This window comes from Pempheris klunzingeri, chromosome 15 (assembly GCF_042242105.1).
Source record: "Pempheris klunzingeri isolate RE-2024b chromosome 15, fPemKlu1.hap1, whole genome shotgun sequence".
In the NCBI taxonomy this organism is placed as follows: domain Eukaryota; kingdom Metazoa; phylum Chordata; class Actinopteri; order Acropomatiformes; family Pempheridae; genus Pempheris; species Pempheris klunzingeri.
Window position 1 is genome coordinate 1035346 of NC_092026.1, and position 17096 is coordinate 1052441.

Sequence of the window (17096 nt, forward strand, 5' to 3'; positions counted from 1 at the left end):
TTTAGAGCAAAACCTCTCAATGTCTGAGATTAAAACATAAATATTCTCTTTTTTAAAGTCGTACATTTATGGGAAGTCTGACAGTTGGCTCCAAACAGAGGTCTGATTGGATGGAAGTCAATGAGGAAATGAGGCGACTTCTCTCCTGATTTATCAGCTCAGGGAACATTTTCCTGATGAGTTTCTGCTCTCAGTCTCAGAGGAGGGTCCTGACTGAACCCGACCAATCAGAGGAGGGTCCTGTCTGAACCCGACCAATCAGAGGAGGGTCCTGACTGAACCCGACCAATCAGAGGAGGGTCCTGACTGAACCCGACCAATCAGAGGAGGGTCCTGACTGAACCCGACCAATCAGAGGAGGGTCCTGACTGAACCCGACCAATCAGAGGAGGGTCCTGACTGAACCCGACCAATCAGAGGAGGGTCCTGACTGAACCCGACCAATCAGAGGAGGGTCCTGTCTGAACCCGACCAATCAGGTGATCTTCACAGAATGAACGCCGCTTCTGGTTTAAAATAAAAACCAAGATGGCAATTTTGAAAATGCCAAACTCCAAATGTCTACAGACCAAACCATAATAATCTTTATGTATAGATAAAATATAATATGTGGATTCTGACACGGGGTGATTAACAAATACAAAAGTATGAAGAAATACAAAGTGTGTTTGACCTTTTAGTTGGGACTTCTGGTGTTTATATAATATACATATTTAAGTGTGTGTGTGTTTTCTGTGGGCAGATCTGCAGATCTGCAGGATGGTGGATGTGAAAAGGGTGTAATTACTTATTTTCATATATTTACACGTGTGTTTGAGCTGTACAGGATGAAATTAAACTAGACTAAAAATAAACTAACTAAGAAGGGAAAGAGAGTCCTGTTAGCGCCCCCTGTGGGCCGTTGACTCGGGCACACGGTGAGTTTACCCACGTGGACAGAACAAATCAAAGGTGGTGATGGGAAAGATCCCAATGTTCCCATCGCTGGACACATGGAGAGACTCTGCGTTCGATTGGCTCGAACTCCAACTAGACTAAGACCTTCATATGTAGAAGTTTTATTATTCATTTACTGGAGCTTTCAGAATAATCTGCATTTAAATTATGACTTGGACTAATTTATAAATGCATCTATCAGGGAGATGAATAGAATCACATAAAAATCAATACTCCAGATTTAAGACACTACCTGAGGGTCATAATCACCCCTTTGACTGCTCTGCTCCACACATTTATATCATTTTCCTTTCTTAGTGGCCACGTAAAGAGGAAAAACCTCACAACCTGTTTAAGGGTCACAAACCAGGCGTGTTAGGAAGCACTTCCAGGTTAATCTTTAACTTCTTTTCCTACATGATGTAACCAAACTCTTTGTACGCGTGGACAGAATCAGATTCCAGACACCAGGCTACCTTTCAAAACCCCGGCTTACATGTGAAACCATAATAAAGAGGAGCGAGCGCTGAGTGTGGGGCGGCCTTCAATGCTGTGACCTCTATTATGCAAGAGTGGGACCTCGTGAAGCTGCTGGCAGGAAGCGCCGCTCTGTTTCGAGAGGCTTAATTGTTGTGCTGCAGCAGCAGAACTCGGAGCCCATGGAAAACCAACAGCCGCTAAAATTAGCCCCCGCACATCGACCACATTGATCCGGCAGCCCTACTTCTGGAGCACCGCTCGGAAAGCCGCTGACAATGGGGCTTAATTGGCCCCAAAGAATACAAACTGGTGCGACACATGTAGCAACACACTGAGGACAGCGTTTAGGTTTTAATTTATTCAACAAGAGTGACGGTTGGGAGATAAATAAATGAGCTCACGGCGAAGAAAACCATCAACACCAGAGTCCGAAACAAACCATCACCAGAACCACTAGTTCATTCATCAATCAGTCCGTCATCAGCAGATTAAACAACATCTTTTTCTCTTTTTCAGCATCTCCAGAGTGAAGATTTCCTACTTCTCTCTGTTTTCTGTCTTTATGTCGAACAAAATGAGACATTTAAAGACGCCTTCTTCAGCTCTGGTAAACTGCAATGGGGACTTTTGTTTTACAGGTTTTACAAATTATTTAATCCAAACACGATCAGCATCCAGCCAATGCTAGATTGCATAATGCCGAGATAACGTGAACAAACATTAATGATAAGGATTTGTTCAATTTGTGACAGTATGTGAAAGTTATTGTATCGGTCACTGACGAGCTAGAGAGAGAAGTCTGGACCACCGTGGGACCTTCCATGAATCTCACACATGAGGTTTGTCAGTTAAAAAGATCATGTTAAAGTTAGTGAAGTCTCAGTTCGTGGTGAAAATGTTCAAGTATCAGACAACAAAATTACATCATTAGAATCATTTCTGAATTAAGGTGCCATGTGACCTCCTGCTGGTGTCAGACTGTGAGCACCAAAGCACAGTGAATAAAATAAATATTTATGTTTCTCTTGTCTGTATCTGTTGTTGGGATATGTGTGATGCTTTGGAGACCATAAAATCATTTCATAGATCCTTGGCTATGTAACCAAAGCTAATATGAGAGCTAGCCTTAGCTAACATGGCTATTGTTAGCCTAGCCACCGTAGCCAGTCTGACTAGTCTCTAACAAAAGACTCCAACCAGCTAACCAAACCAAACCTCTAATCCAAAACAGAAAGAAATGTTGATTACAGATCTTATCCAATCAAGTATGTTAATTATTGTGCACAGCGCCTTTAGACAGAATTCAAAATAGAGGCAGATACAAATCAATAAGTTTAGGGAGGAAATAAACGAGGTTAAAGCAAACAGCTTAAGGTCCGAACAAGATCGTTTGAGCAGCAGCAGCAGCAGCAGCAGCAGCAGCACTGAGTTTGATGGATGGAGGAGAATTTAAATGCCAAACAAGAACAATGAGGTTCTGGTTTTCAGCTACAGAGACACAACAGATGTCATGACAACAGTCCCACACGAACTGCACCACATGACGGTCGGCATCGATCCTCCATAAACTGTCACACTGTAGTAGCTCAATCTGAGACACACACACACACACACACACACTACTGTACATGTGCAGCCAGCTCTGACAGCTACTCTAAATATAATATATCATAAAGTCACCAGCAGAGCGACCCTCAGCTCCTCAATCACCAACAACATGAGTTCAAGGGTCAGAGGTCATGACACAGCAACACCTGACAAATATAACCAAACCTGCACCTTTTCCAGTCAGGCTCTGAACAGTAACCTCAGAGTTCTGTCACACCTGAAAGAAACCTAAAAACTGCTGATCATGACTGAATGACTCAATTCAGAGTTTACCTGTAGAACGTTTGTGGGCGGAACCATCAAATAAACTTGTGACGGAGAACACACAGGATTGTTTTGGTTCTCTTGGTACAAGACTTCAACAAACACAAGCTTCCTTTTGAACGCGTCCCTTTATATTAACTAAAACAGCTGAAGTAGTCAGAAAACAAGCCGTCGTTCCTCGTCAGATTGTGACTGAAGTGTGGAAACATCTCAGCACAGAAAAAGTACGCAAGATTACAAAGCTGATGTTGCCAACTTTTGGTACTTGAGACCAATCCTCAGTACTTTTTGGTCTGGACTTGGTAGTACACACACTGGGAAGTGATTAGAGACTAGCCTCTAAGACACAGCTGCAGAATCAAAGCCAAAAAAAAACAAGCACAAATGTTCTCCGAGCTTCAAAGGGGCACGTTGTCGATGTAAAAGTACCTTACTGAAAGCGAACGGTACCCAGGGTATCTCTGGCCGACTGGCTGTGTGGCTGCTGCCGACCACTTTCGCCGTACTCTTGGTCGGGCTTTTCTTGACGCTGTCACGCAGGTTGAGGAAGCGGCTGCGAGCTCGGCAGGACGCCGGCACGGTGCAGGCGGTGAATGTGGACAGAGACGCCTGGACCTGCGGCCGATTCGGCGGCTGTTGCTGCTGCTGCTGCTGCTGCTGCTGCTGCTGCTGCTGCCGGTGGAGCTCGATGGCGTGCTGCCTCTGGAGGGGGTGCAGGTGGGCAATGGACTCCTGCAGGTTGACGTCGACCCGCGGCGGCTTCTTCTCGGCACCGTTCACAGCCTTGGAGGTGAACTCCTGGCGGGGGTAATGTGTGGTCATCTTCCTGGAGGAGATTCCCGATGGGAGGAGGTTGATTGATAAATTATGGATGGTTCCTTCAGAGCTGAACTGGCTCGGTCGGTCTCTGCGGTGCGACAGCAACAGATCCAAACTCAACCCCGTTACTCAGGCTCCCTCCCTGCCTCCCTCCCTCCACCAGCACAATAACACTCCCCCTTTTCTCCTCCTCGGCTCACCCCTCCCTCTTCAGTTGCTCTTTCTCTGTGACACCCTCCCTCTCGTCTTCTCTCATTCTCCTGCCAATTAATCGGCTTCACTGAGCGTGGCACATGTCAGCACGAGGAAGGGGGGCGGCTCCACTCGCTGCATGAATAATCGATGTTGCCCCCGGATTCAGACTCAGCGGCGTGCATGTCATCGTCAGCAGCAAGGCGGGGGGGCGGCGATGACTCCCGGTCGGCGGCATCAGGCAGGCAGAAAGCTGCAGCCATCTCTTGGTTGTTCTCTGCAGCGGCTTTAAACTTCTGCTGGAGATAAAAACCTGACAGTCCTCGCTGGCTCTTCAGGACTGAAGCTGCCTCTGATGTTTGCTCTTTTTCCCAGCGGTGCCTCCAGACAACGTGAAATATGAGCAGAATTTACACAAAAGTCTAAAAACAAAACTAAATGCTGGCACTCGAAGGCTGAAGACGTCCAACCGTGATTTTAGCCATGAGAGACGAGAACCATCAGCCTGAAACTGAAATAAACGGAATTATCTGAACAACTTTTACTGTTATTGCAGTTTTACCACCAGTGGGGCAAATAAACCCTGAAGGTGACACCGGAAGGAAAAAACCAGGAGGTCATTAAAATCAAGAGGATCCATCCTCTGGGGAAAAAACCATATCAAGATGCCTTCATGTACCCAACAACACGCTTTTTGACTAGTAGTGTTTGTCTACAAACCCTTTTTATTAAAATACTACCAGCCAAACAAATTGATGACTGCATGAACGACACCATGATTTTTTAGTATTCAAAAATTTGAAAATCATGAAAGTCTATTGCAAATGCTATTTTTTCAGACAGAAAAACTTATTCTGTCAGGTTAAATTGTGATTCAGGCTGATACCTGATAAGAAATGTCAGTGTTGATCATAACTGGAAAATGTCAGCGCATCTGCACATTAGCCCCATCTTTAGCCCCAGTTAGCCCCATTTTTAGCCCCAGTTAGCCCCATCTTTAGCCCCAGTTAGCCCCATTTTTAGCCCCAGTTAGCCCCATCTTTAGCCCCAGTTAGCCCCATTTTTAGCCCCAGTTAGCCCCATCTTTAGCCCCAGTTAGCCCCATCTTTAGCCTCAGTTAGCCCCATCTTTAGCCCCAGTTAGCCCCATCTTTAGCCCCATCTTTAGCCCCAGTTAGCCCCATCTTTAGCCCCAGTTAGCACCATCTTTAGCCTCAGTTAGCCCCATCTTTAGCCTCAGTTAGCCCTATCTTTAGCCCCAGTTAGCCCTATCTTTAGCTCCAGTTAGCCCCATCTTTAGCCTCAGTTAGCACCATCTTTAGCCCCATTAGCACCATCTTTAGCCCCAGTTAGCACCATCTTTAGCCCCAGTTAGCACCATCTTTAGCCTCAGTTAGCCCCATCTTTAGCCCCTTTAGCACCATCTTTAGCCCCAGTTAGCCCCATCTTTAGCCCCAGTTAGCCCCATCTTTAGCCCCTTTAGCACCATCTTTAGCCCCATTAGCACCATCTTTAGCCCCAGTTAGCACACACAGTGATTTTAGGTGTGGTGTATTTGAGGCTACCGTACAAATAACATTTCAGACTTTACATTGGGTCATTTATGAATGGAAAAGTCATTTATACAAGAGAAAATATGCCCCAGAATAACCCACATACGAGTGTTGACATGACAGCGGGCAGTTGGACAGATTTCATGAGTGGATTTAAAAACCCAGGAGGAGAGCCGGGTTTGGTGGGAGGAGCGTTTCCAGATCTTTCCCCTCTGCTGCTGGAAACACAAGCCGATACGCCGACCCATCAAATGTTCATCTGGTCAACACAGACACAGCTGCAGCATCACCGCAGGGTCGTCCTACTCCCCAAACAGCTTCTACGGTCCCTGAACACCTCGTCTCCGTCCACATTCACAATGGAGGAGTGACTATTTCCAAACATATTGATCTGCATCCATCAATATCAACATGCCTGCATTGTTTTTGATGTATTTAACTGTCATATGAGCAATAAAGGAGGTTATTGCTCCCGTGTTCAGCCCCCAGGCTCAATCAGCATCGACCCACAGCGTCAAATGTGCAGGAATCAGGAAACTGACCCACATGAATCATGGCAAGAGGAACTCAAACGCAGCATTTAGAGAGCGAGTCGATACGATGAACTGTAGGGAACACGCTACAGTGTTTAAACAATGTGACCGAGGCCGTCTCACTGCTCCGTCCTCATCAGCACCCCCACTGTTTTCAGCTCAAATCTGACTCCACACGCTCAGAGGTGCAGCGCCGACTGGCACCGAGAATCTGCTGAAGATTAGGATTACTGCCTAAACTGTGCTGCTGCTGCGAGGCTGCGGCTCCCCCTACAGGCCACACAGGTCAGCACACAGCTGCAGCTCCCACCACTGTCGGCAGAAACACAACCAGTAACACCGACAGGGTCAGTAATTAGATTAAATAATCATTATAGTTCTTTCACATACTGTGGGTAGTAGTAGTCCTCTGTGTCCACATCCTGGTGTGTGAGTGACTGGTAGGTAGTAAAAGTGGCTGCAATGTGATCCTTTGGGACAACTGCACCTGATCACAGTAGGTCCACTAGAAGAGCTTGTTTGATCCACTGACAGGCTCAGAGTGTTATTCTAAGTGTGTGACAGCATCATGGAAAGGATCCCTACAGAGAGAGACCTGGAAGATCCTTTTGGTTAAACCACAAACAGCACACACACCAGACTACATTCACTAAAACAGGGATTTTAGAGCTGCTGCTCCATCAGTCAGTGTGTCTGTGTTATTCCACCTTTTCAGCCAAAACCACAGTGTTTGGTCTCCAACAGTCCCGCTCACACTCTCAACAAAACAAAGTGCAAAAGTGACTCACCCCCCCCACCAACCACAGGGAGAGTAAAACCAGAAGGTGTCTCCCAAAGAGCTGCAGGCGAGCGCTGCATCACCAGCATCACAGGGACATTCAGGGTCTACTCCGTAAACGGTATTCACCTTTTGTAATGTATCATGAGGATCAATTCATGTACTTTGTGCTTTGTGATGTTTATGGTACCTGATGGAGACGTACGCATTCTGATTTTAACTGTAGAAGTAAAGTTGTTGAATCATCAAACTTCTAGGAACTATTGTAAAAGAACCAAACTGAGTTTTCTCTTCGGTCTTTTTACCCTTTGTGGTTACTACAGACAGTGAACTAACCACAGACACTCAGCTGTCCCGCTGTTACTACAGACAGTGAACTAACCAGACACTCAACTGTCCCGCTGTTACTACAGACAGTGAACTAACCAGACACTCAGCTGTCCCGCTGTTACTACAGACAGTGAACTAACCACAGACACTCAGCTGTCCCGCTGTTACTACAGACAGTGAACTAACCACAGACACTCAGCTGTCCCGCTGTTACTACAGACAGTGAACTAACCAGACACTCAGCTGTCCCGCTGTTACTACAGACAGTGAACTAACCAGACACTCAGCTGTCCCGCTGTTACTACAGACAGTGAACTAACCAGACACTCAGCTGTCCCGCTGTTACTACAGACAGTGAACTAACCAGACACTCAGCTGTCCCGCTGTTACTACAGACAGTGAACTAACCAGACACTCAGCTGTCCCGCTGTTACTACAGACAGTGAACTAACCAGACACTCAGCTGTCCCGCTGTTACTACAGACAGTGAACTAACCACAGACACTCAGCTGTCCCGCTGTTACTACAGACAGTGAACTAACCAGACACTCAACTGTCCCGCTGTTACTACAGACAGTGAACTAACCACAGACACTCAGCTGTCCCGCTGTTATTACAGACAGTGAACTAACCACAGACACTCAACTGTCCCGCTGTTACTACAGACAGTGAACTAACCACAGACACTCAGCTGTCCCGCTGTTACTACAGACAGTGAACTAACCACAGACACTCAGCTGTCCCGCTGTTACTACAGACAGTGAACTAACCAGACACTCAGCTGTCCCGCTGTTACTACAGACAGTGAACTAACCACAGACACTCAACTGTCCCGCTGTTACTACAGACAGTGAACTAACCACAGACACTCAGCTGTCCCGCTGTTACTACAGACAGTGAACTAACCACAGACACTCAACTGTCCCGCTGTTACTACAGACAGTGAACTAACTAATTGGTAAAGTTATCCAGCAGACTCAACAAGTGCTTCTGTGCCACTCAACAATAAAGGGAAAGTTCACTGTTTTTCAAGTCTGTGTTAAAACAACACAAACTGTTTACACTGGACATGAAGAACTCAACACAAACAAAACGGCAGCAGTAGACCAGCAACTCATGTGTTCTGCCAGTAAAATGACCACCATGAAGATCCTTTTTGTTAACCACAGCCATTATAGCTCTCATAAAACACACCAGACTCCACTGACAAAATCGGCAATTTTATCTTGCAGAACGAAGAAGTTGCTGCTCTAGTTGCTGTGACTTTGGTGTTTTAATATGTTAGTTTGGATCAAAATCAACACTTAAAACACCAAAGTCACACACAATAACACAGACACATTAACTGATGGAGGCAGCAGCAGAGCAGCAGCTCCTGTGTTCTGTGAGCTAAAATCCCTGTTTTAGTGAATGTAGTTTGGTGTGTGTGCTGTTTGTGGTTAAACCAAAAGGATCTTCCAGGTCTCTCTCTGTAGGGATCCTTTCCATGATGCTGTCACACACTTAGAATAACACTCTGAGCCTGTCAGTGGATCAAACAAGCTCTTTTAGTGGACCTACTGTGATCAGGTGCAGTTGTCCCAAAGGATCACGTTGCAGCCATTGCAGCCCGTTTGGTGTCTGCTGGCTGAGGTGATCTACTGGACCAGTTCCAACACTTTTACTACCTACCAGTCACTCAGACACCAGGATGTGGACAGAGAGGATCATGGGGGAGAAACAGCAGAGTTCTCCTTTCAGTGTTTAAGATGTTGGGGGATAAAATCCAGTCAAGTTAATATGAGACTGCAGCTCAACAGGTAAACACAGAGTTTTGCACTAAGATAAAACTCATCGTCTGATAAAGTTTTTAATACGTTTTTGCACCAAATACCAAACTTCTGTCGCACCTCACTTAAACTGGAAAAACAATGCAGCACAATCACGGACAGAAAAACCTGTTTAGTGTTGGAGAGTGTGTCTGACTGTTGTTTTAAGGCTGAAAATGTTGTAAAGGATCCTTTAAGAGCAAAGCTTTGTGATGGGGCTTTATAGTGAAGCAGCTCCTCTCGCTGCGATCACAGTTCTACACTCTGTCCTCAGTGGGACCCACGTTTTGCTGCGTGTGTGTGTCCATGTGCATGTATGTTACAGTGCCTGTTTGAGGCGGTAAACAGGGAGGCGGCAGGGTAGCGCTGCGTGTCAGGAGCCTGGAGGTTGCTAGGCAACGCCGGGGAAGGCATGTGCTACTGCAGGGGTTCCTCACATCTGCCCAGAACATGATGCTGCTGTTTATGCAGGTAAATCTCTCCACATCGCCGCGCTGCTTCGCTCACACGCGGGTTCCTGACGGACCGCACAGGTGCGACAAGAACCCCGAACCACACCTGACACCGGCGGAGACGCTCGCTCGGCCAGAGATGAGGGAGACCTCGGCTCCTCGCTCTCGTGATCGGATTCGAGCCACAGCTGCTGAAAGCTCTGGAAGAGTCAGCTGCTGTGAGTGCGCGCGCTTGTCAGTGTCCCTGATTCCTGAACATTCAACGACACTCAGAGTGATCTCACGATTAGATCCCGTAACCTGCTCACAGCCGCGGCAGCCTTATCAACGAATCACCTCAGATCTCCAACGCCGCAAACACGCTGACGCCAACGGCAACGACAACAATGATGATAACAACAAATAACCCCGACACGGAGGCCGCGGATGAGGGCGTTTCTACATCTGTGGTGGAGCATTTCGGCAGATGTGAAGGTTTCTGCATCAATCCTGATCCACCACATGACGCAGCAGCTCTCCTGTTGCAACTTTTCCACATCTGCCTCATCCAGCAGCGTCACATCCACAGACCAGTCAATACGTTTACAACACACACACACACACACACACACACAGGCAGGCAGCGGTCAGAGCAGTGCAGATCATATGTACACAGGCTGACTGCACACACGTTGGAGAAAATGAGTCACGCTACACGGTGCAGCACCACCTCCCCCGGCTTCCTCACCTTTAAGAGGATTTATTTCTTTATGGAAGGAGGGGTGAAGGAGGTTGGTGGGGGGGTGACCTACCAGTAGGCGCCGGTGGAGCCGCTTGGTTCTCCTCAGGGTGCCCATGATGCGGCGGCCCATCTTTTTGGCGTACCACACAGAGTTGAGCATGCTGCTTGTTGCTGCTGCTGCTGCTGTGCTGAAGGTGGAGGTGGTGTGTCGCCTCCTCTGCGCCTCCTCTCGCTCCTGCTGCAGGCTGCGGGGTGGCGGAGGTGGTGCTGGCTGGAGAGCAGACGATGGGAGGGGGGCTTCACTCCACCTTGTGTCCCCCCCCTCCTCCTCTTCCTCCTCCTCCTCCTCTTCCTCACAGACACAAACAGGGAGGCTGCAGAGGAGCCGACGGAGGAGCTGATGGAGGTGACCAGACGCTGCTTCCAGGAGAGGAGCTACCTATCAGAGAGGGGACACGCCGAGGTCGTCCTCCTCCTGCTGGTTATGAGCAGCAGCAGCAGCAGCGGCGGCAGCAGCGACGGTGGCAGGCGGTAAACGGCAGTCGCCACACGCCGAACTTGACGGGAAAAAGAGAGAGAGGAGCCTCCGGGGGCAGATTAACCTGCCGGGGTGAGGGAGCATCGCTTAGCAGGCGGAGAGAGAGCAGCCGGTCGGCCAGCCTCCGTCTGTCTGAGGCAGACAGCAACAACACACTGCAGGGCTGACGAGAGGACGGGGAGACGGGGGTGTGTGTGTGTGTGTGTGTGTGAGAGAGAGAGTGTGTGTTTAAAGAGCGCAGGCAGGGAGGAAATTAGTCCTCTGATCTCTTCTCTCTCTGCAGTCTGAAAACCTCACGCAGCTCCTTCCTCCTCCTCCTCCTCCTCCTCCTCCTCCTCCTCCTCCTCCTCCTCCTCCTCCTCGTCCTCCCGCTGTGGGTTTGGTCCTGCTGACCTCTGTCCCACTTCAGTCCTCACACTTTGAGTCACTTTCTGAACACGAGTCAGCAGGGGACACTCACGCCTGCAAAACGCTGAGTTATCACGGCGGGGACGGACGGCGTGGCGAAGTGGGATGTGAGGAGCGACAGCTGATTCAGTGGAGGGGAGACGTTCGTTAGAGAGCTGGTACTGTTCGTTAAAGCAGGATAACTCATAATAATTAAAATTAAAAAATAACATTAAAAACAAGATTTAGAAATTAATAAATAATTTGTTTGTGATTGTAGCCGAGGGCTTCAACTTTTGGATTGTTTTTCTTAATTTAGTTTTATTAATTCACTTTTTCCTTTTGTTTGTTTCAAGGTTATGAATTCTTTGTACTTGTATTCATATGTATGTTTTCATTTGTTCACGCTGTTCTTTCATAGAGTTCAGGGAGCAGGATGCTCTAATAAAACAAAGCGTCAGTGAAAGGCAGCTATTCAAACTGAGACTCTAAATACAAATATTCATCTTGACAAAGCTTCCCTTCGTGGTGAAAGCTTCAAACACTTCTGAACATCCCACATGCAGCGCCACAGGGCTCTGTCCTGGCTCCACTACTTTTCCACCTTTACATGTCAGCACGAGGCGTCGCAATCCTGAGGAAGCGTTTTGATCTTCAATCACTATGCAGATGACACCGAGCTCTACATAGGTGTTGATCCTGATGACCAGAGGCCCCTTTACTCCCTTTAAAACTGCATTTTTCACTCCAATTTATGGACAAACAAAAACTGAATCAGGACAAAACAGAGATCCCAGTTTTAAGTCCCAAATGACAAACTTTACGACACTATCTAAGGGGTTTTGTTGGGAGAGTTTCCTTATCTGAATCAACGATAACTTGTACTTTCCACCCAGAGAGATATTTGCGCATGCTGTAATTACAAGTAGGCTTGACCACTGCAGTGCACTAGTTTAGAAATCGGCCAGGGATCGCTGCTACCTGGAACAAACACAGCTCAGATTACTCATGTTCTAAAGTCTGCGACTGGTTTCCAGTTATTTCTGAAACAAAATGTCAAATGTAAATATTAATGTTTCCATGGACTTTTTATTTTCTTTCAGTTGTTGCCCCTTTGTAAAAGCACTTTGAGCTTTAATTTGTGTATGAAAGGTGCAATAAAGCAGTATTCTTATTATTACTACTACTGTACAAGCCAAAATATGAGGTAATATATTCATTTGTAAGTTTGAAAAAGTGAGACGTGGAGCTCCTCTTACATTAAGAGCGTTCTGTTCAGGGATGTTTGTAGCTTTAATATCAATAGGTGAGTGATGTTCTTCCCGTCAGTTTACAGATGTGCACAGCAACATTAAACGTACTAGACTAATAGACTCTTAATCAATCACCAACAGGTGTTTTACTGCAAGGGAGGAAATAAATTACTAATAATTAAGTGTCTCACAATGTTTTTGACAACAGGAGATTGTATCATCTATCAAGGTGTAAAAAGCTATAAAACAGCTAAAACAATCTTTCTGATTGTTCAGAGTCTGACAAGAGGGCGTATGGCTGCGTGACTGATTTGGACGAGCAAAGGAAATGTTGGATTTATGTCTTAATGGATGAATTTCATGTTTCACTTAATGTAATGGGGGTTCAAAGATGGTCTCATCCTTGGACTAACAGTATATTCAGGGAAACTTTCCCAACACTGTGATGGCTTCTTTTATCTACGAAACTGTTTTTCAAAAGACAGCTGAAGGTAAAAGGGGATGGGAGGTAATCAGTCTTGTGCAGTGAAGTCCAAGGCATTTGTTTCTGAAAATGACTGCAGTCCATCCGTCTGAAAACTGCCCCGAAGCTAAAGTGTGAAAGAAGAAAACACATTCTGTGGTTTTTAAGTTTCCCTGATATTTGCTGACTTTCCCTGCCTGGAATAAACACCCCTAACATTCAATGACTGCCCTGAAATTCCAGGACTGACTGGAATTGCTGGCTATAAATAGAGCTGGCCTGTCCTCCCTCCCAGCATGCTTTGCTACAGCTGGGAATGAAGTGTAGCAGAGATGAGACGATGAAGAAGAAGCATTAGTGACAAGTCATTTCATGGCCTCCGAGTCCTTTGTCTTGGTGATAAATATCCACCAGAGCTGCTGTAAATCTTTTTGTTGCTGGGGCGAACAGGAGGCCAGCTACTCTGCATTTTACTACCCCCCCTCCACCCTGTTAAAGAAAGCCTCACTAAATCTGCCCTTGTCCTTCTCTGCAGGTTCAAACCCCCCTCTTCTCCTCCTCCTCCTCCTCCTCCATTTTCCTGCCGTCAGGATTTTCTTTGTCGCCATTCATCTCCTGTGTTGCCATGGCGCTGCTGAGGAGAGCGAGCGAGCGAGAGGCGAAGGAGGAGAGATGAAAAAATGAAAGAATAATAAAAAAAGGAGTGTACAGTACGTCCTCCCAGCCTTCGGTGGCTTTGTGGGGATGTGAGGATCCATTCATGGCGTTATCGCGGTGGAGGTGTTGGAGATAGCTGCCTGCTGACGTCAGGTCGGGGACGGGCGGCTGCCGCGCATCAAACGTGGAGGAAACAATGAAGAGGAGCAGGATGTGGAGATTTCTCCACCAAAGAGTGTCACCGTTAGCAGAAACCTGATCGTCACAGCGGGTGATTTCACCAGCGACATGACGGTGTGGAGGTCCTGCTCAGAGATAAAACCGCCGACCAGCTGCTGTGTTTAGTCTGACGTGAAGTCCAACTACAGCAAATCAGTGAACAGCTCAGAGTTATGTGACACCTACAGTCATTTCACAACAGGTGAAGAGTGTAAATGAGCTTCAAACATGAGCTGCTGTTTCTGAACACTGGAGCCCAGATCTCCACGAGCAGCTAGGAGACACTAACTACTAAACATGCTAACAGTGACGACACTAGCATACTTCAGCTGTGTTTACCAACATCAGCGTCTTTCTTTAGCATGTTAGCATGCTAACTAGGGATGTGCATTTCAAACAAAAGTATTATTTGATGGTCACTGTGAACTATTCAAAGATTATTCTAATATTGCCCCCACTGCTGCCAGATCAAACTTTCCTGCATTGTTATTTTTAATCGGTTATCGGCCATTTTTTTGTCGAAACACATTGTACTTATGGCAGAATTACACATTTGAATAACGCATCTGGATTAAAGCAGACATTGAGTCAATTGCTGCCATCCTCCCCCCACAGCGGGAGGAGAGGAGAGAGAGCCGGGATCAGAGCTACGCTAACCCTACGCTAACTAGCTAACGCTAATGTCAGTCAACAGGAAGATTGACTGGATGAAATGGGACTGTGTGGGCACGAACAAACGCCCTGCATCCTTCTACTGCTCCAAACAGGCAAACTACCAAGCTCAGGTAAAAAGGAAGGAAAATGTGTTTTTCAAAAAAGACGATAGTCACATGAATTATTTGACTTTAACAAATATTCAAATATTGAAAAATCAGCCCATCCCTAATGCCAACATCTACCAGCTGAAACTGATCAGTCTTTAGTTCTGCAGTAATTTGATCACAAACCAAAGCACTGGACACACAAACATGTTGACCTGATGGTGGCGCAAGAGGAAAAGTCAGAGGATCAATAAAGTTATTACAGTTCATCCTGAGAGGAACATGAACGTCAGTGAAAAAAGATAATTCAGTTGACAACAATGGCTACAAACCACCAAGTTTGACTGTGTCTCTCATAATTCATCCAGGATTTAAGCTTCAGGGTTTTTTTGGTCAACAAATCTGCAAAGGCAACTGCTAAATATTTCCAAAGCTATGACAATATTGTCAAAAACTTATGTTGTATGTTTAGTTCTGCACTCTTCCACCAAGCTGCATTAAAATTGGGCCGGCAGTTTGTCCGTCATGCTGCTGACAAACAGACAAACAGACCAGCAGACCTGAGGAAACCAACTCAACCACCATGATCACTCTGTTAACCAGTGGTCTCCACATTAAAACACTAAACTTATGGAAAACATCACGGATCTCCTTAAAGGAAACATTCACCGTTCACACAGCTAGCGGACCGCGAGGAGGTATTCTCTGAATTTATCAGTGTGTATTGGATTATCGCAGACTCCACCTTTAACTTCCCCTAAAACCCCCAAATGTGGTTGTTATATTTCTGTTTGTGTGCTGATGAAACAAAGGGGATAAAACGTGAGCTTAGTTTTTAGCTTTGGACAGATGCTAAGCTAAGGTGACCACATCCTGAATCTCAAACACGCCTTCAATACCAGCAACACTTCCATGATCCAAACACAGTAAAAAACCACCTTAAGCAGTGTGTTTTAAGGTGGACTGACAGACGGGACAGCAGGTGTGAAACGTGAAGGTCGTACATGAACGGGACGATACACTTTTCTTTCAAAATGGGTGGAAATATCATGAGATGTAAACAAACAAAAAAATCACCGTCTGAAAACTGATTTTATTTTCCCTTCTAGAAGTTTGGGTTGCCATGACAACGGGGTTTACCTGGATTGGGGGGTAGGGGTTGGAGGAGCAGGAGGGGAGGGGGCTGTCCTCGCCGTGGGGATAGAGGGTGGAGGACGTGGGGGAGGGGAGCTCCGGGAGGTGCTGTCCTAACGCGGAGGACCCGTCAAAGATGCACTCCAGAGACGCTACCTACAGGATACAGGAGGGGAGGAAAGACGGAGTCTCGGAGAGGTCAAAATACAGCAAAAAGGCAAAGCAGGAGAGAGACAGAGGTGAGACGGAGAGGCAGAGAGTCCAGAGCAGATACAGGTGGGGGGGGCGGGGCTACGCTAACTTACTTCCTGTCTCTAGAGTGAAACATTTGTAGTAAGCTGGTCTGGCCAGTACAGACTTCACTGTCACTACCCTCTGTACAGGATGAACCTTTGTAAAATTAATCATGTTATAAGTTCAGTGGCAGGAGTGAAGCTTCACAGGTGGGCTAGTGCTCTACATCTGACTTAGTGAATATAACACCACACTTCATCTGTAACCACCACTTTAGAACAGACATCAGGCTCAGAGAGGGATAAGAATACATTTTCAGAGAGTAACATGATGTAACATAATGACAAGAAAGTCATCACATTATCAGCTGTGATATTAATAGAAGTCCAAATACTTCACATTTCAAAAATGAAGTTGTAATACTATGAGAATAAAGTCATAATTTCATGAGAATAAATAATCAATAGTCGACCAGCTTGTTCTTTCTTTGACCTGCTAATGTGCTAAAAGACTAAATCATTTATTTGTAAACCTAAAGTCAAAGAAAACCTGCTGCTCTCCTGATATAATGACCTCTAAATGTGGCCCTAAAACTCTGCTGTGGGATCCAGTTCCAGCTTTGATAAAATAAGTGAGTCTGAAGAGGAAGCTTTGGGACAGAAAGACAGGAATCAGAGTTCAGAGGAAACTTCAGCAGTGTAAAGGCAGAGTGTGGAGGCTGAATGAGGGATCAACAGACAGACTGAGAGAGAAGACAGGGTGGACGAGGAGGAAGAGGAGGAAGAGCGAGGCTTGAAGCGACGGATCCGATGGGATGTAACACAGACAGACGAGCTGATAGCTGACGGCGCTATCAGAGTCCTGGAGAGCCGCGGAGGCTGTGATTGGACGGTCCAGGTCGGTCTGTGGCTGCTGAACCAGATCCACACCACACGCTTTAATACCATAATTTTGGGCCTTTTAAAGACCAAATATTA

General features: G+C 46.5%; 1 protein-coding gene across 11 annotated transcripts in view; it reads right to left on the reverse strand.

The window, feature by feature from the left end:
• The window catches only part of LOC139213735 (disks large homolog 1-like), a 112212-nt gene that overhangs the window by 32500 nt on the left and 62616 nt on the right, over window positions 1-17096 (reverse strand). For 4 of the 11 annotated variants that reach the window (XM_070844338.1, XM_070844337.1, XM_070844348.1 and 1 more), the window contains one exon: window positions 15892-16041. The exons of the other annotated variants lie outside the window; for them this stretch is intronic. In XM_070844338.1, the coding sequence (XP_070700439.1) occupies window positions 15892-16041 (150 nt within the window). The remainder of the gene's footprint in view (window positions 1-15891; window positions 16042-17096) is intronic. 11 annotated transcript variants of the gene reach the window in all.